General features: G+C 43.7%; 1 protein-coding gene across 1 annotated transcript in view; it reads right to left on the bottom strand.

Moving 5' to 3' along the window:
• Positions 1-2,223: 2,223 nt before the first annotated feature.
• LOC124798476 overlaps positions 2,224-21,019 on the bottom strand; it is a 69,044-nt gene continuing 50,248 nt past the window's right edge. Inside the window, exon 2 of the mRNA XM_047261907.1 lies at positions 2,224-4,696. Within this exon, the coding sequence (XP_047117863.1) occupies positions 4,305-4,696 (392 nt within the window). The 3' untranslated portion in view covers positions 2,224-4,304. The remainder of the gene's footprint in view (positions 4,697-21,019) is intronic.

The raw sequence follows: 21,019 nt of genomic DNA, 5'->3' as shown, positions 1-21,019 counted from the left end.
ATATGGCGCCTTGCTAGGTCGTAGCAAATGGCGTAGCTGAAGGCTATGCTAAACTGTCGTTTCTGCAAATGAGAGCGTTTGTAGTCAGTGAACCATCGCTAGCAAAGTCGGCTGTACAACTGGGGCGAGTGCCAGGGAGTCTCTCTAGACTAGACCTGCCGTGTGGCGGCGCTCGGTCTGCAATCACTGATAGTGGCGACACGCTGGTCCGACGTATACTAACGGACCGCGGCCGATTTAAAGGCTACCACCTAGCAAGTGTGGTGTCTGGCGGTGATACCACAAAAATATTTGCATATCTTCGTGAATCACACTGTATATGTTAGTAGCAGAATACGGTTGAAGTTATAAATAAGAAGAAAAAATCATCGCGTGCTCAAATGCATCACCGACTCAATTAACCACAGGTCGCAGTGGAACTATAACAACAGATTATTCTACTTGTCGGTGGAGTTCTAGTTCACCTTGTATAAGCCAAAAGATGTCAGTTACAAGAATGGTGTTGCTAGTTCGGTGCAGTGCGTTGAAAACCAGACGCTTGTCCGAAGTAAAACACAAGGGAATAATGTAAAGGACCAAAACAAAGTGAGTGCTAAAAAGTAATATTAAATCTCAGAACATTAGCGGCTGCGCCTGTGGAGGAGCAGAGGGCCTCGGGGAAGCTCGATGACAAGGAGTGGGGCCGGGCAGAAGCGGTTACTATGCAGCGGATGGCTGCTGGAGCAGCGCGTCGTACGGCGGAACTGGTTGTGGTTTTGGTGGGCAATGTGTGCCGCCTCACGGAACTGTTTGCCGTATAGAGTGTGTGTGCTGCTCTGCTGGATACTAACCTTACTGGTGACCCGCTTTGTTTAAACGATATTGATCTGGAAACTGTTCCTCGATTCTCCCCTTCAGTGGGTACTGTTACAGCTACCACTCCTGCAGTGTGCTGTGTTTTCCTAGTTATTTGATTTCGTGGCTGTCATTTGATTTGACTTGGCTGTTCCAGTGTTTTTAGTCCTTTCCAGCATGACACGTTCTACGGAATTTCCAACTTGTTAATTAATTCTTGATAGCTGTATTTCTGGAACATCTGCCGCTGAATTGTGAGGGATCTGGAAGTTAAAGTGCTTGTCCTTTGAGAATGGCAATATAATTTTTGTTTAAAATCTTTCAGATTTTTTTTACTCCTTAAAGACGGCTCAGTGTAACTTCATTATTTTTCAAACTGTGAACATTTACGTCAAGGTACGAGTATATTTACCTCTTGAGAATTTGATTAAGCTTTGGAAAAGTTTGTTTCTAAATTCGTCGTTAAAAGGCGCCTCAGGATACCGTTTTGCTCTTTTAATCGACTCATTAAACGTGGTTTGGAGTAATTTAAATTATAATTTGGAAAAGGTTTTTCTGCAGCCTTTGTAAGTGGCTCTTTAAGTCGTGCTCTTTCATAATTGTTAGTATAAACTAAACTTCATTTTCCTTCTTCTCTGGTTAGTGGTTGTGTTCTGGCAAATTATAAGTCTTGATTACTAGAGTGTGACGTATTAGTTGCCCTTTATTGTGTTCAGATCTCCTCAACTTCTTCGTGGAATATTGCTGAAGTTATTCTGTGCGTAGAGCGGCGCCTAGATCAACTAAGAGGACCAACACGCGGCCACTATGTTATACGTTCTTCTTAATCTTCTGAGAAAATTCCCTAGAATCGAAATCCTAATAAAAGCTATGAAATTTGTGTGCATGTCTATTTTCATATACCTAAAATTGCTCAGTCTTATTGTATTGAAAAACCTTTCTGTATTTTTAGATTCGTAGTCAATTTTTGCTATAAATTAAAGTTCCTCTGAACATGTGTTTTGAGTTTGTTTAACCAGTCAGGTTGCTGAGGCTGCCTGTAAAACCATATTTTGCTTAAATGTTTCTAGTTAAATTAAGCTTTAATCAGAGTCTGTCTAAACTTTGTTCTGAATCTGGTTGTACTACTCAGATCGCTGAGCTTTTCTGTCAAACCATAACTGTTCTATGCATCCTACCGTGTCTTGTGTCTCCGCAAATAAAAGAAAAAAGATACATAATTCTGCTGTATTCTCGACTTGGGTTTGGTCCTCCCTCTCCAGCAACCCTTGTACTGTTATGGTAACATATCAAACTACCGTCCGAGATGGTCATAGATCTTACTGCTATAATCTGTGAAAACTGATAATGGTTGCACTTCATCCAGTGGTAACAGAAACTAGTCTTCGGAAATGTTTATAATATACCTTTATTAAAACGTGGTAAACATTAAGTATGCATATATATCATTTAATGCAAACACGCATTCCTGACAACAGCACATAGAATTCGAATACCTTTCATTTATCACACACACGTCAGACAAGCGGTCGATTTTTCCATCGCAAGTTCAAGACGATTGAGAAGTTAACAGTGTAAGTACCTATTTAATATCATTAGCGATGACATAAATAAGTTATGTTTAATTACGATAAGAATTTCGAAACTGTTACAGATACTTTAAATAGACAGAAATGTGTTTTTAAGACTGATTCCCATTTGGATATTCATTTATTTAAATATTTACCTCCTGTGGAAATGGATTCGGGTCATAATTTGAAAGGGAATGAGGCATGCAACGTGTATGTGTTGCAAGAAACAGACATTCGGTACGTAATGACCAACATCAAGAAGAAACATGTGAATTACTTTGATATGCATTTGTAAGATTTATTACGATGTGCTACACTCATAACATTTGCTTATTTTAAGACATTGCCACCACCTACGCCTCGCTTCAGTCTAAACCTGTGTAATATGCAGACGATAACAATAAAGCTGGGAAGGAGGATTAGGACATAATACGTTCTGAGTATGCTACCGCTTTGTTTTCATAGCTATTTACTTTAGTTCGTCGCTAGGTATGTGGAGAACCTCTGTGAATGCCACACTCAAGGAGAAAAACAAAGTTTATGGCATATAAGCAAAAAAAAAAAAAATAAAAATAAAATAAAATAAATAAAAAATGCTGTGTATGTGATCAGGAACATAACAGATTGCTCTGTGTTGAACGAAGCACTGCAGATGGAACTTGATGTAAGATGAGGAACAACATAGTACCTTTTGGAACACTATACACAGATGGAGGCACAGCTTGCCATTTGCGTTGTCCCCCATTTACTTATGGATGAAATTTTACTTCAACTAAAGGTTTCGGTATATCTAGTACAACAGTTTGCTGGCATGTAGATGATCGAATGAAATAATAGCTGAATTGATTTTATACTAAATTAAAATAGCTTTATAGACATTGTGACGACAGGAAAAGAGGATTTGTTATTCTTTTCGCTACTCGTAGCCTGTGTTCCTTCATTCCCTGTCTTTGACACGAATTTGAAACAATTCTTGGTTTCATACCCACAAACGAGTTAGTTTACAGGCATACGTTCACAAGTTCGTGTTTCTAGGACCAGTCAACAGTTTATTAACATTCATCACCGGAAAATAAAAGTGACTGGCGCAGAGAGAAAAAGACTGACAGAAAGAAATATGATTTTGCTTTGAAAACAAATAAAGTTGACGTGCCAGAATATTGCGCCAGCTTAAAACACATCCAGGAAGAAATATCGGTTGGTGGTATAGGAGTGCAGAACCAACAGGACTCCCAGTATGAACCAGACCTCGAAGACGACGAAAGACTTTCTAAATGGGAGCCGTTGACCAGGTCACGAATCTCTCGGAAATGTGCCCACTCTATGTCGCAGACCAGAAAAACCAGAGAGTGGCATGCGAGAAGCCAGATCACACAGTTCACTATCAACGACAGGAAAATGGAGTGACTAGTCCGTCATTTCTCACATTCAATGCGAGAACTCTTCGTAATTTTGAAACACTGGCATTATTGTTTTGGGAAGGGGGACTCACTTACTTGGAGATATACACGTAATTGGTCAGAAGGATATACGTCTAGTTTCTACAAGTTAAACACTGTTGCCAGAAGGTAATTTATGTCTGTGTATGTAGCCACAAATGGAGAGTCATCCTGGTATTCAAAATAGGGTTATACCCTTTGGTTCCCCCTAAGTCAGACTTTTTTCCATTTCTGGAATTATATCTTTTTGCGAGAAGAAGACACCTCGGTGTTGCTCTTGTTTTCGTACGTTACTATTCCCGTTTGTCGTTCCTTCGTCGTCATCGGCCTCTTGTAGCATGAAAGAAAAGGTGGAATGGAGAATACAGGCTTGTAGTGAAGTGGACGAGAAGCGAAGCGCTGAGGTGTAGGCAGTGGCAGTGGCTGTGACAAGGAGGGAGGGAGCGGTGACGCCTGGCGCCTAGCGGCCGAGGAAGCGTATGTTGGTGAAGATGGCGCTGGCGGGCCGGCGGCGGTTGCAGAAGCTGACGGTGCGGCTGGAGTCTCCGCGGCGCGCCTCGTGCAGCGCCACCAGCAGCTGGAAGACGTCCTCGCGTGTCGGCTGGCACAGGTAGCGGTCGTCGGCGGCCTGGTAGCGGCCGTTCTGCCGCTTCCACGGGTAGCGCCGGTAGTAGCGCGACCGCTTCCAGATGGGCTGCGCTCCATTGCCGATGACGTTGTCGCGCTCCGCGGCGTCGACGTCGTCGTCGTCGGCCCCCTCGACGTACAGCAGCGGCGGCTCGCCCTCGGGCCAGCCGTCCACCAGCAGGCGCGTCAGGTAGGCGCTCAGCAGCTCCATCTGCTCAGGGTCCGCTGCGGACAGGCAGACAGGGCACGCGTCATCACTACCGCTTCTTACCCAAACTACTTGTTGACTATGCACAGTAGGCCAAAAAAAAACCACCTGCAAAAGACTGTTACGTAACTGTCATATGTACACTACTGGCCATTAAAATTGCTACACCACGAAGATGACGTGCTACAGACGCGAAATTTAACCGACAGGAAGAAGATGCTGTGATATGCAAATGATCAACTTTTCAGAGGATTCACACAAGGTTGGCGCCGGTGCCGACACCTACAACGTGCTGACATGTCGAAAGTTTCCAACCGATTTCTCATACACAAACAGCAGTTGACCGACGTTGCCTGCTGAAACGTTGTTGTGATGCCTCGTGTAAGGAGGAGAAATGCGTACCATCACGTATCCGACTTTGATAAAGGTCGGAATGTAGCCTATCGCGATTGCGGTTTACCGTTTCGCGACGTTGCTGCTTGCGTTGGTCGGCATCCAATGACTGTTAGCAGACTATGGAATCAGTGGGTTCAGGAGGGTAATACGGAACGCCGTGCTGGATCCCAACGGCCTCGTATAAGTAGCAGTCGAGATGACAGGCATCTTATCCGCATGGCTGTAACGGATCGTGCAGCCACGTCTCGATCCCTGAGTCAACGGATGGGGACTTTTGAAAGACATCAACCATCTTCACAAACAGTTGAAAAAAATGGTTCAAATGGCTCTGAGCACTATGGGACTTAACTTCTGAGGTCATCAGTCCCCTAGAACTTAGAACTACTTAAACCTAACTAACCTAAAGACATCACACACATCCATGCCCGAGGCAGGATTCGAACCTGCGACCGTAGCGGTCACGCGGTACCAGACTGTAGCGTCTAGGACCGCTTCGCCACCCTTGCCGGCAACGAACAGTTCGACGACTTTTCCAGCAGCATGGACTATCAGCTCGGAGACCGTGGCTGCGGTTACCCTTGACGCTACATCACAGACAGGAGCGCCTGCGATGGTGTACTCAACGACGAACGTGGATGCACGAATGGCAAAACGTCATTTTTTCGGATGAATCCAGGTTCTGTTTACAGCGTCCTGATGGTCGCAACCGTGTTTGGCGACATCGCGGTGAACGCACATTGGAAGCGTGTATTCGCCATCGCCATACTGGCGTATCGCCTGGAATGATGGTATGGGGTGCCATTGGTTAGACGTCTCGGTCACCTCTTGTTCGCATTGACGGCACTATGAACAATGGACGTTACATTTCAAATGTGTTACGACCCGTGGCTCTACCCTTCATTCGATCCCGGCGAAACCCTACATTTCAGCAGGATAATGCACGACTGCATGTTGCAGATCCTTTACGGGTCTTTCTGGATACAGAAAATGTTTGACTGCTGCCCTGGCCAGTACATTCTCCATATCTCTCACCAATCGAAAACGTGTGGTCAATGGTGGCCGAGCAACTGGCTCGTCACAATACGCCAGTCACTACTCGTGATGAACTGTGGTATCGTGTTGTAGCTGCATGGGCAGCTGTACCTGTAGACGCCATCCAAGCTCTGTTTGACTCAATGCCCAGGTGTATCAAGGCCGTTATTACGGCCATAGGTGGTTGTTCTGGATACTGATTTCTCAGGATCTATGCACCGCTGAAGATGTAGTCATATGTCAGTTCTAGTAGAATATATTTGTCCAATAGATACCCGTTTATCATCTGCATTTCTAAAAAATGGTTCAAATGGCTCTGAGCACTATGGGACCTAACTGCTGAGGTCATTAGTCCCCTAGAACTTAGAACTAGTTAAACCTAACTAACCTAAGGACATCACAAACATCCATGCCCGAGGCAGGATTCGAACCTGCGACCGTAGCGGTCTTGTGGTTCCAGACTGCAGCGCCTTTAACCGCACGGCCACTTCGGCCGGCCATCTGCATTTCTACTTAGTGTAGTAATTTTAATGGGCAGTAGTGTTATGAAGCGACAGTGCACCTTTTCTGCCACTGTGAGATGGTTGTTTTATAGAGAGTGAACCTCGTTAGGAGAGATGATCTTTGAACTGTGTGGATCTTGGTCGATTGGGGTCGCGTCGTAGTTTTTCGGCTGTTCTCAGACACACAATCTAAGCAATTGATGTATACAACGTGTTCGGATATTCCCATTACAGACTTCTAGCACTTGTAACGAGGACTGAGGAGGTCTATATCACATTTCAAGCAGAAATCGATATCCGGAACCGTTTTCCGTGCTTCAGACATTTGAGAACATAATTATTTTCAGCCATAATGCCTATGTTTGTGAATCGTGACTGTGTGGGATAATTATTTATTTCAAGTTTCTACTACCAGTCACTTTTTATTTTATGCTTAATCTAACATAATGCAACGCGTTTCGAACATGTTCTGTTCATCTTCAGGCGATTATACACACATACATACATAGAGAAATGTTACTTAAAAATAAACAGTCTAAAACTTTGTCCATTGTTTTTTACTGCAGATGCTGGTGTGGCATTTTAGGGGAAGGAGGGGGCAGTGTATGGCTAGCAATCGAAATCGGTGATGTCTTCTGCTGGTTTTCTTCTTTGTGGTTGACTATGTATATCACAGTCTGTATAGGATGCAGATACATTTGCATCAGTTATGTGTTACGAAAATAGTGTGAAAGGCTTTAATATGACAGTTGATCACTTATGGTGATGAAATTGTAAGTGATCAACCGTCATATAACAACCACAATTGTTCGCGGTCGGTTGAATAATATTCTTGACAATTTGGGAGAATGATTTGACGGCGGGAGGTCAGCTGGTGCACAAAATCCTGTACCGGTGACAATATCGCAATTATATACAGCTGTAGAGGCAGCACGGTTCAATATTTCTGTAAGGGTCTTTCAACGACTTGCTGAGTCAGTGCCACTTCGAGTTGCTGCACTGCGTCGAACATACACAGATCTGACACGATATCTGGAGACATCTTACAACTTTTGCCACCTCAGTGTATATAGGCGATTAAAACGTTTCCGTTTGAGTGCGTTGCTGCAGTTTATAGGCAATGTAAAGCGACTCCGGGTATACAGTATAAGCATTGGCATTTGTCACCTCAGTGTATAAAAATTATAATCTCACCACAGGAAATACATGACGTTAAATGAGCACACTGCTTGCTTTGGAGAGGAGCTCATATAACCCTCCCCTCCACCGCGACATAAATCACGACAGTCAAGTGTCGTTATCTGTCTCTTGGTTATATTGAATGAGGGCAGTAAGATGAGTCAATGTGAAGACATGGCAGGACGGCAGAAAAGAGCTATCGTAGTTGAACGCACCTATGACCACACCTTTGATGAAGACATCAGATTTGCTTGTGTATCAACGCAGTGTGTCGCAGCCATCTAAAACGGCGCAAGAACAGTGGAAATAGAAACATCAGAACCGACACAGATCAGAGACAAGTCTCACGCCTTTTCTACATTTGTATCTACATACATACTCAGCAAGCCACCCCACAGCACGTAGCAGACAGTAGCATGTACCACTACTAGTCATTTCTTTTACTGTTCCATTTTCAAGAAGAGAGAGTAAAAAATGAGTGTCTATAAGCCTCTGCACGAGTCCCAATTTCTGTACTGTCACTGTACACTGGCGGCAGAAGAATCGTTCTGCAGTCCACTTCAAATGCCGCTTCTCTCATAATTCTCGAGAGCGTTCCACGGAAAGAATGACGTCTTCCCTCCCCGGATTCCCATTTGAGTTCACGAACCATTTCCGTAACATTCACGTCTTGACAGAACCTAAATGTAAGAAATATAACAGCCCGTCTCTGAATAGCGTCGATTTTTTTGTGAGTCATCCGTGATCTGGCTGGTTTGATGGGACCCGCCACGAATACCTCTCCTGTGCCAACCTATTCATCTAAAAGTAGCACTTGCAAGCTACGTCCTCAAATATTTGCTAGGTGTATTCCGGTCTCTGTCTTCCTCTACAGTTTTTGCGCACTACAGCTCCCTAAAATACAATGGAAGTCATTCGCTCATGTCTTAACAGATGTCCTATAGTCCTGTTCCTTCTCCTTGTCACTGTTTTCCACATATGCCTTTCCTCTCCGATTCTGCGCAAGACCACCTCACACCTTACCTTACGAGCCCACCAAATTTTCAACATCCGTCTGTAGCACCACATCTCTAATGCTTCGATTCTCTTCTGTCCCAGTTTTCTCACAGTCCATGTTTCGCTACCGTACAACGCTGTGCTCCGGACATACATTCTCAGAAATTTCTTCCTCAAATTGAGGCCTATGTCTGAAACTATTAGATTTCTCTTGGCCAGGAATGCCCTTTTTGCCAGAGCTAGTCTGCTTTTGATGTCCTCCTTGCTCCGTCTGTCATTGGTTATTTTGCTGCCTAAGTTGTAGAATTCCTTAACTTCACCTAATTCGTTACCATCAATCCTGATGTGATGTTTTTCGCTGTTCTTATTTCTCCTACCTCTCATTACTTTCGTCTTTCTTCTATTTACTTTGTCCATAGACTGTACTCATTACACTATTCATTCCATTCAGGAGATCATGTAATTCTTCTTCACTTTCACTCCGGACAGCAATGTCATCAGAAAATCGTATCATTGATATCCTTTCACCTTGAATTTTAATTTCACTCCTGAACCTTTCTTTTATTTTCATCATTGCTTCTTCGATGTATAGATTACACAACAGGGGCGAAAGACTACATCTCTGTCTTATAACGTTTTCAGTCCGAGTACTTCGTTCTTGTTCGTCCACTCTTATTATTCCCTCTTGACTCTTGTACATATTGTATAATACCCATCTCTCCCTATTGCTTACCCCTACTTTTCTCAGAGTTTCGAACACCTTGCACCATTTTACTCTTTCAAATGCTTTTTGCAAGTCGACAAATCCTATGAAGGTGTCTTGATTTTTCTTTAGTCTTTGTTCTTTTATCAACCGCAACGTCTGAATTTGCCTTTGTGGTGCCTATACCTTTCCTAAAGTCAAAATGATCGTCATTAAACATACCCTCAATTTTCTTTGCCATTCCACTGTATATCAATCTTGCCAGAAACTTGGATGCATGAGCTGTTAAGCTGACTGTGGGATAATTCTCCCACTTGTCAGATCTTGCAGTCTTCGGAATTGTGGGATGATATTTTTCCGAAAGTCAGATGTTATGTCGCCAGACTCATACATTGTGCACACCAACGCGAATAGTCGTTTCGTTGGCGCTTCCCCGATTTGAGAAATTACTATGGAATGTTATTTACCCCTTCTGCCTTATTTGATTTTAAATCTTCCAAAGCTCTCTTAAATTCTGATTCTAATACTGGATCCCTTGTCTCTTCTAAACCGACTTCTGTTTCTTCTTCTATCACATCAGACAACTCTTCCCACTCACACAGGCCTTCAGTGTACTCTTTCCATCTATTCATTCTCTCCTCCGCATTTAAAAGTGGAATTCCCGTTAGCAACCTTGCTTTTAGTTTCACCGAAGATTGTTTTGACTTCCCTATATGCTGAGTCACTCCTTCCAAAACTCATTTCGTTTTCGATTTCTTCACAGTTTTCATGCAGCCATTTCGTCCTAGTTTCCCTGCACTTCCTATTCATTTTATTCCTCAGCGATTTGCTTCTATATCTTTCTTTAATCCGAAATGGCAGGTATCCCAAACACTCGAGCAGAATCTAAAAATGGGTCACAGTAGTGTTTCACACACGGTCCCCTTTACAGATGAGCCACACATTCCTAAAATTCTCCCAATAAGCCGAAGGCAACCGCTCACCTTCCCTACTACAGTCCTTAAGTGCTCGTTCCATTTTATATCGCTCTGCAGCGTACCGAGCAGATACGAGGAAATGATGGAAGTTAAGGGCTTCGAATATCTTATAACAAAACTAACTTTATTTACATTCAGCATCTGTATCCTACATGTCTACATATTTATTCTCAATATAGTCATTTGTCGACGAACACACTTTTCCCAAGGACAGATCGGTTTGTTGATACAGCCATTGTAGAACGTGATTTGATCCATTATAAATGGTTCTGAAAGCCTGCGAGTGTGAAAATAATAGGTTTGCTTATAAATAGCTCATCTGCTACCAGTCACGATTTTCTTTACTTTATTTTTCGCGCGACGCGTTTCGGGAAATGATTCCCATTTTAAAGTGCGTTTTTTGTGTTTGTTATGTCATTCCTATGTGAAAATTGTTGGATGTGAGGTCCGCCAGTTACGCAAATTACCGTTTTTTCTCAGTACCCAAACATGTATCGGCACCACTGTTCCATCATCAGTGGTTTTTCGTTTTTATTTATTCTGTAATGTGTACATTTTTGTTAAATGATTATAAAATTATGTGCATATTTAGTTGAAACAATAGATCGTTTCTTTTTCTAAATACCTGTACATCTGCTGTGCATGAATTTTCTGAATCAATTGCGAGTTAATTACTACAGGTAGCTTGTCATCTGCAACCAAACGATGTTGATGAGAAAGTTTTTTGCTGGTAATTAACCTATCTTCTAGAATGTAATATAGTTTGTCGCGATGTTTTAGCGCCTATATTCGTTTTTACTTACGTGTCCGTGTGGCAAGCACTTCCATTCTCCGCATCATGGTGAGGTGTTGTGATGCACCACAGAATAAATAAAAACGAAAACCCAATGATGATGGCACAGTAGTGCCGAAACACGTTTGGGTACTGAGAGAAAAAGGTGTTTTGCATAACTGGCGGACCTCACATCCAACAATTTTAACTGCAAACACGACCAACACAAGGAGCTGCATATCAAAATGATGAATATTCCTATATGATGTTGTAGATGAGTGAGATTCTGCTTCATTTCGTTGACTTTACTGCAACATGTAAGAAAACAAGCGATTTTTGGTTGGTTGTCGATCTTATGGAGAAGTTAGTGTCGAAATTTAGAAGACTTTGTACTTACAGTTTCCTTAAGGTCCATTTGTGTAGAGTCTCACACACACTAAACATCACAGACAACTTATTGTACACTTTTAAACACAGGAAACATTTTACATAAACAAAACAGTTACACAGATGTTCCTACAAGTAGTCGACAGAGATGACATTATAGGACTTCCACAGAGTGTAATATGCTTTTGTACAGAGGTTATTTATCTTAACAATTTGGATCATAATTTACTTATCTCTATTTTACAATTGTGCTTATTTCTATGTGTTACTATTTTTATTTAAGTACACTGTCGAAACATCTGAAGAAATTCACTGATTCACTTTCAAGTTTTTCGTTTAATATTTTATCTTCATATTTTCTGTAATGTGAATATTTCTCCAGTTCTTCTAGCAAATCCATTTTATGTCCTTTATTTAGTCGGTGGAGTACTTTGACATTTTGCTCTACTTTTCCAAATGGGTGCCCCGTCATATGTACATGTGTTGCTATGGCTGATGTAGTGTGTCTGTTGTGTGTGTAGGCTTTTATTTGCTCTGTGTACCTGATGTTGAAATTTCGGCCTGTTTGTCCTAGGTAGAACACGGAGCATTCCTGGCATGTCTTATATATCATGCTGACCTACACTTGCAATCTATGTAGTGCGCCAGTCACTCCACACCCTGGCACTTCCTTTGAATATTCCCTGCCTTTCCCTTCCTGAAATGCTTCTTCGAACCTTCTCACATTTTTATGCATCTTCCATGCGTTGAATACCACATGTATCCCACGCAGCAATGACTGGTGATCACTCGTCTTCCTACTTGGCGAACAGCAGCTACCCTTCCAGGTGGTGGTTCCATAACGCTTCCATCCCGACGAAGATCAGTAGTTCCACTATGAACAGCACATCTCGCCTTCTCTGCATCTCACCTACATCCGCCAATACATAGTACCTTCCCCCCTATTAAATTCATTGCTGCTCCACAGCTGCTTACACTAATTACGTTAAATCTGCATCTAATAAACAATATTAAATGACTATCTCGGAGGCCTTAATGTATAGCGATTCCTCATTACACTTTGATTCACAACATCTAGTTTATCTTCCGATACCTTTCTCATGACTCTCCCTTTGCGGTCCGTATCTTCTATCCCTGGAATAACTTCTGGACCCTCTCGAAATTGTTTCGACCGCTCTACATGCACAATTGTCGTTCTCGTCGGCTACTGAATCTTGATAGCTACTGCCGATGTAATCTCTACTACTTAATATGGCCCCTGATACTTTGCAAAAAACTTCTTTGTCTTTCCCTTCTGCGTATACGAGGTTGATAGCATCACACACTGGCCGACCTTATACAGTGGAATTCTTACCGTAAGCCCCACTGCTTCATCCTGTTTCTCCAGTCCTCGTGTGTTTGCCCTCCGTACTCTGTTCCAAATTTCCCTAACCACTCTGGCAAACTCCTTAACAGCCTCTCCAGTTTTCCCTTTCTTCGTTTGGCATTTTACGAGCAGATACTACTTCATGTGGCGATAATCCTGCATTCGTCTGCCGCTTTGAGTTGTAGGCTGAGACGACTTACTTCAAATAGACATCACAGTTGGTATGGTGCGGGTCACCGCAGTACCCAAGCATATTTCCGACTGTCCTATGCACTCTCTCAGTTCTTGCATTGGCTTGTGGGTGGAGAGGACTCGTCCTTAACTTCTTCGCATTCAATAGCTTACATAATTACCTCTTGTGGCAACACTCAGCCAAGTGCATGGCTTGTGCATCACATGATAAAACAACTTCTCCTTTAAAATCCAGAAGTATCAATATCGGATTCGATGTTAAAGCCTCTTTTACATCTTCAAAAGCATGCTGGCACTTTTCAGACCACAAAAATTTCGTACCCTTTTTTAACAATTGTGTCAACGGTCTGACAATATCCGTAAATCCTTTTACAAACTGGCAGTAATAGTTCGTAACTTCTAAGAATGACTACAACTCATTTACAAATTCTGGTACAGGAGATTCGCGTATGGCTCTAATTTATCTAGGGTCTTTCTTAACCCCACCTTTACTTATGTTACGACATATGTATGCTACCTGTTCCATCGCAAAGTCACACTTTTCTTTACTCAATGTTATCTTCGCTACTTTTAACCTTAGAAACACTTTCCTTAATCACTGCATATGCTGTTCCATATTACTCCTACAGACAATTATGGCATCGAGATACACTAAGCATTGCCATGGTTTTAAAGCTCTGAGTACTGTACCCAACAATCTCTGAGAAGTGCATTTTGTAATCCAAATGGCATTCTTTTGAACTGGTAGTGTCCCCGGGGTGCTGAAACACTGTTTTGTGTCGATTCTGCAGTGCAATCTCTATCTGGTGATAACCACTCTTCAAATCCATTGTTGAAAAATATTTGCATTGCCCTAAATGATCCAAATTTTCTGTGGTGTTTAACAAAGGGTAGGCATCCGTTATGGTTTTCGCATTTAGATTTCTGTAATCACAACTAAACTTACATTTTCATGTTCCACCTGTCGATTCTTTTGGCTCAACGGCTATTCCTACGCCCCATGTATCACCACTTTCTGTAGTTATTCCATATTTTAGCTACTGATCTATAAATTCTTCCAAAATTGACTGCAAGTATCTAGGTATTCTGTATGATTTTTTATTCATTTCCAGTTGGTATACGGTGCTGTGTAATATACTCGTACGTAGCTGGTAATGGCACTTTTGGAAAAAATAAATCCTTAAATTCCAAAAGTAATTCTTCCATCTATTCTCTATTGTTTTCCTGTAGGTGTTCCACTTCTGCTTGTAATGAAGTTCCAATGGCGTCTGGAGATTGTCCATGGCTGACACCCCCTCGCGTCCCATTCTTCTTCTTCCATGACATCCATATTATCGACTAACAACCCCCTCGTTAATCCTATGTCCTCTGCGCGAAAACTATGTACAAAAGAGGTACCTTTTTTCACCATTTATTTCTTGTATGTGTACAGCACCTCTTTTATCTAAGCAACCCGCCTGGTCCAATGGTTCACTGTGTTCTAACGGCTCCACCACACACAAAATTCCAACCGGCAAGCTTACATTTCCAGCTGGTTACATTTATTATTAGTGGATCTCCTAATCATGGAAAAGTTGTAGGACAGTTTAAGGAACTTGTAATTTAAATCAGGACTGAGCAAATCAGATTTTTATTTGCTCTAATTATCGGGCATAGTACAGAAATAGTTAACTGAGAGCAAAATTCTCTAAAAATTTGGACTGAGTTCACGTAAAATCACATTAAAACTGTAAGTAGGAACCAATTTGTATGGAAGACTTCTTGGAGAAAACGCAACAGATTATCCTTACTTGGGCAGCTACTCGTAACAAATTCAACGTAATGAGACAAAATCACAAATTACTCGTATAAAACAATGAGCAACTCAAGTTAAACACCGGAACAAGTAAGTAGCGAGCTGTTCAGAGTGTAGATCACGCTACCACAGACTTCGAAAATGTGGGCCCATCAGCATCATACTGCAGCCAGGAGACGAAATTCTCTGTGGCCAGGATATGAATGCCATGAAATGAATCCTCAGCTCTCTGCTTTCAATAAATTCTACATCGAGTGGATGTCCCACTGTGATGGACGAGAATATCACTTGTTTCATGAATAAATAGGAGAACATAGCAGAAACTTCCTACTCTTGGCAAACAAAATGAACATTAACAAACTTGAGTTGGTAGTGGCCTAGAGTAGTGTCTCCTCGATTGGTCGGCCAAATCACGCCGAGCACAGTGGGAGAGAGACTCCATCAAATGTTTGGAATCATTTTTGTCATGTTGCCCGGGTGTCTCGACCGTCAGTATTTGTGCTGAATAGGCGAAAATGTCATACTCAGTTATAATTTGGGGACGGCAGTAGTGACTCGGCGACCTCCACCCTTAGCTAGACCAGGCGCCGGCTCTGCCCGCAAAAGCAGGAGGTAGACTTGGGCTGGTTTCACTCAGTTTGGATGCATAGATCCTGAGAAATCAGTACACAGAACAACCACCTCTGGCCGTAATAACGGCCTTCATACGCCTGGGCATTGACTTAAACAGAGCTCGGATGGCATGTACAGGTACAACTGCCCTTGCAGTTTCAACACTATACCACAGTTCATCAAGAATAGTGACTGGCGTATTGTGACGAGCCAGTTGCTCGGCCACCATTGACCACACGTTTTCAATTGGTGGCAGATCTGGAGAAAGTGCTGGCCAGGGCCGCAGTCGAACGTTTTCTGTATCCAGAAAGGTCCGTACAGGACCTGCAACATGCGGTCGTACATTATCTTGCTGAAATGTAGGGTTTCGAAGGGATCGAAAGAAGGGTAGAGCCACGGATCGCAACACATCTTAAATGTAACGTCCACTGTTCAAAGTGCTGTCAATGCGAACAAGAGGTGACCGAGACGTGTAACCAATGGCACCCCATACCATCACGCCGGGTGATACGCCAGTATGACGATGACGAATACATGCTTCTAATGTGCGTTCACCGCGATGTCGCTAAACACGGATGCGACCATCATGATGCTGTAAACAGAACATGGATTCATTCAAAAAAATTACGTTTTGCCTTTCGTACAGCCAGGTTCGTCGTTGAGTACACCATCGCAGGCGCTCCTGTTTGTGATGCAGCGTCAAGGGTAACCGCAGCTATGGTCTCCGAGCTGATAGCCCATGCTGCTGCAAACGTCGTCGAACTGTTCGTGCAGATGGTTGTTGTCTTGCAAACGCCCCCATCTGTTGACTCAGGGATCGAGACGTGGCTGCACTATCCGTTACAGCTATGCGGATAAGATGCCTGCCATCTCGACTGCTAGTAATACGAGGCCGTTGGGACCCAGCACGGCGTTTCGTATTACCTTCCTGAAGCCACCGATTCGATATTCTGCTAACAGTCATTGGATCTCGACCAACGCGAGCAGGATTTCGCGATACGATAAACCGCAATCGCGATAGGCTACAATCCGACCTTTATCATAGTCGGAATCGTGATGGTACGCATTTCTCCTCCTTACACGAGGCATCACAACAACGTTTTACCAGGCAACGCCGGTCAACTGCTCCTTGTGTATGAGAAATCGGTTGGAAACTTTCATCATGTCAGTACGTTGTAGGTGTCGCCACCGGCGCCAATTTTGTGTGAATGCTCTGAAAAGCTAATCATTTGCATATGACAGCATCTTCTTCCTTTCGGTTAAATTTCGAGTCTGTAGCACGTCATCTTCGTGGTGCAGCAATTTTAATGGCCAGTAGTACAGTGGTACACAAAACAGGTCCGAACGCTGTTGCAGAGGCAACGGAAAAAGCATGCGAAGTTCAGAAGAACGCGAAATCCCGAAGATTGGCTAAAATTTACAGACGCGCGAAATTTGGCACGGACTTCAAAAAAATGGTTCAAATGGCTCTGAGCACTATGGGACTTAACTACTGTGGTCATCAGTCCCCTAGAACTTAGAACTACTTAAACCTAACTAACCTAAGGACAGGACACACATCCATGCCCGAGGCAGGATTCGAACCTGCGACCGGTGCGGTCGCGCGGCTACAGACTGTAGCGCCTAGAACCGCTCGGCCACTCTGGCCGGCCGCATGGACTTCAATGCGAGATACCTTTAATAGGTTCCACAACGAAACATTGTCCCGAAATTTGGTAGAAAATCCGAGGAAATTCCTGTCGTATGTAAAGTACACAAGCGGTAAGACGCAGTCAATACCTTCGCTGCGCAGTGCCGATGGTACTGTTACCGACGGCTGTGCCGCTAAAGCGGAGTTTTTGAACGCAGTTTTCCGAAATTCCTTCACCAGGGAAGACGAATGGAATATTCCAGAATTTGAAATACGAACAGCTGCTAGCATGAGTTTCTTAGAAGTAGATACCTTAGGGGTTGCGAAGCAACTCAAATCGCTTGATACGGGCAAGTCTTCAGGTCCAGATTGTGTACCGATTAGGTTCCTTTCAGATAACGCTGATACAATAGCTCCCTACTTAGCAATCATATACAACCGTTCGCTCACCGATAGATCTGTACCTACAGATTGGAAAATTACGCAGTTCGCACTAGTGTTTAAGAAGGGTAGTAGGAGTAATCCATCTAACTATGGACGTATATCATTGACGTCGGTTTGCAGTAGGGTTTTGGAGCATATACTGTGTTGTGGCGTAACAAGCTAGCTACGCCACACTGAGAAGGGAGCCGAAAGGCACGCGTACACACACGCCGACGGGCGTCAAGTCTGGAACAGGATACGTTATGACTGCTATAAAGAAAATACGTAGCTTTGGAATATACTTAACTTTATTCTTTGTTGGTTTACAACGTTCTTCTTGAGACATTTATACGATAACTCTCAAACTAGGTAAGGCTAATGGCGCCTTGCTAGGTCGTAGCCATGGACTTAGCAGAAGGCTATTCTGTCTCTCGGCAAATGAGAGGAAGGCTTCGTCCGTATTGTCGCTAGCAATGTCGTCCGTACAACTGGGGCGAGTGCTCGTCCGTATCTCGAGACCTGCCTTGTGGTGGCGCTAGGTCTGCGATCACACAGTGGCGACACGCGGGTCCGACATGTACTAAATGGACCGCGGCCGATTTAAGCTACCACCTAGCAAGTGTGGTGTCTGGCGGTGACACCACATACTGTATTTCAAACATTATGAATCACCTCGAAGGGAACGAACTATTGATACGTAATCAGCATGGTTTCAGAAAACATCGTTCTTGTGGAACGCAGCTAGCTCTTTATCCGCACGAAGTAATGGCCGCTATCGACAGGGGATCTCAAGTTGATTCCGTATTTTTAGATTTCCGGGAAGCTTTTGACACCGTTCCTCACAAGCGACTTCTAATCAAGCTGCGGGCCTATGGGATATCGTCTCAGTTGTGCGACTGGATTCGTGATTTCCTGTCAGGAAGGTCGCAGTTCGTAGTAATAGACGGCAAATTATCGAGTAAAACTGAAGTGATATCAGGTGTTCCCCAGGGAAGCGTCCTGGGACCTCTGCTGTTCCTAATCTATAAAAATGACCTGGGTGACAATCTGAGCAGTTCTCTTAGGTTGTTCGCAGATGATGCTGTAATTTATCGTCTAGTAAGGTCATCCGAAGACCAGTATCAGTTGCAAAGCGATTTAGAAAAGATTTCTGTATGGTGTGGCAGGTGGAAGTTGACGCTAAATAACGAAAAGTGTGAGGTGATCCACATGAGTTCCAAAAGAAATCCGTTGGAATTCGATTACTCGGTAAATGGTACAGTTTCAAGGCTATCAATTCAACTAAGTACCTGGGTGTTAAAATTACGAACAACTTCAGTTGGAAAGACCACATAGATAATATTGTGGGGAAGGCGAGCCAAAGGTTGCGTTTCATTGGCAGGACACTTAGAAGATGCAACAAGTCCACTAAAGAGACAGCTTACACTACACTCGTCCTTTGTTAGAGTATTGCTGCGCGGTGTGGGATCCTTACCATGGGATTGACAGAGGACATCGAAAGGGTGCAAAAAAGGGAAGCTCGTTTTGTATTATCACGTAATAGGGGAGAGAGTGTGGCAGATATGATACGCGAGTTGGGATGGAAGTCATTACAGCAAAGACGTTTTTCGTCGCGGCGAGATCTATTTACGAAATTTCAGTCACCAATTTTCTCTTCCGAATGCGAAAATATTTTGTTGAGCCCAACCTACGTAGGTAGGAATGATCAAGAGAAATCAGAGCTCGAACAGAAAAGTTTAGTTGTTCGTTTTTCCCGCGCGCTGTTCGGGAGTGGAATTGTAGAGAGATAGTATGATTGTGGTTCGATGAACCCTCTGCCAAGCACATAAATGTAAATTGCAGAGTAGTCATGTAGGTGTAGATGTAGATTTAGTGTATTATAAACTGAAATCGGAACTCACGTGACCAGGCCAAGGTTTTCCAACAGTCAAGGGTCCAACCGATATGGTCACGTGCGTGGAGAGGCGTTGCAGGCGACGTCGTGCTCCTGCTGTTAGCAGGGGCACTCGCGTCGTTTGTCTTCTGCCATAGCCCACTAAGAGGAGATTTCGCCGTACGGTGCTAACTAAGATTTCAGGCTGTGTTACTTGTCTGTTAGCAGTGACATCTCTACGGAAAAGCTGTTGCTCGTGATCGTTAAGTGAGCACCGCCGACCACTGCTTCGTCCTTGGTGTGCGGTAATCCCTGAAATTCGGTGTTCTCGGCAGACTCTTGACATTGTGGATCGCGGAACACTGAATTCGCGAACGATTTACGAAATGAAATGTCCCAGGCGTCTAGCTCCAGCTAGCACTCCGCGTTCAAAGTCTGTTAATTCGCATGATGTGGCCATAATCACGGACGAATCCTTTCCACATGAATCAGCTCAGTACAAAATGACAGCTCCGACAGCGCACAGCCCTTTTGTACACTACTGGCCATTAAAATTGCTACATCACGAAGATGACGTGCTACAGACGCGAAATTTAACCGACAGGAAGAAGATGCTGTGATATGCAAATGATCAGCTTTTCAGAGGATTCACATAAGGTTGGCGCCGGTGCCGACACCTACAACGTGCTGACATGAGCAAAGTTTCCAACCGATTTCTCATACACAAACAGCAGTTGACCGGCATTGTATGGTGAAACGTTGTTGTGATGCCTCGTGTAAGGATGGTTCAAATGGCTCTGAGCACTATGGGACTTAACTTCTAAGGTCATCAGTCCCCTAGAACTTAAAACTACTTAAACCTAACTAACCTAAGGACATCACACACATCCACGCCCGAGGCAGGATTCGAATCTGCGACCGTAGCGGTCGCGCGATTCCAGACTGAAGCGCCTAGAACCGCTCGGCCACTCCGGCCGGCCTCGTGTAAGGAGGAGAAATACGTACCATCAGGTTTCCGACTTTGATGAAGGTCGGATTGTAGCCTATCGCGATTGCGGTTTATTGTATCGCGACATTGCTGCTCGCGTTGGTGGAGATCCAATGACTGTTAGCAGAATATCGAATCGGTGGCTTCAGGAGGGTAATACGGAATGCCGTGTTAGATCCCAACGGCCTCGTATCACTAGCAGTCGAGATGACAGGCATCATATTCGCATGGCTGTAACGGATCGTGCAGCCACGTCTCGATCCCTGAGTCAACAGATGGAAGCGTTTGCAAGACAACAACCATCTGCACGAACAGTTCGACGACGTTTGCAGCAGCATGGTCTATCAGCTCGGAGACCATGGCTGCGGTTACCCTTGACGCTGAATCACAGACAGGAGCGCCTGCGATGGTGTACTCAACGACGAACCTGGGTGCACGAATGGCAAAACGTCATTTTTTCGGATGAATCCAGGTTCTGTTTACAGCATCATGACGGTCGCATCCGTGCTTTGCGAC

This window comes from Schistocerca piceifrons, chromosome 5 (genome assembly GCF_021461385.2).
Source record: "Schistocerca piceifrons isolate TAMUIC-IGC-003096 chromosome 5, iqSchPice1.1, whole genome shotgun sequence".
Classification (NCBI taxonomy): Eukaryota; Metazoa; Arthropoda; class Insecta; order Orthoptera; family Acrididae; genus Schistocerca; species Schistocerca piceifrons.
The sequence above is the reverse complement of the archived record's forward strand: the minus strand, read 5'-3'. Positions and strand labels throughout refer to the sequence as shown.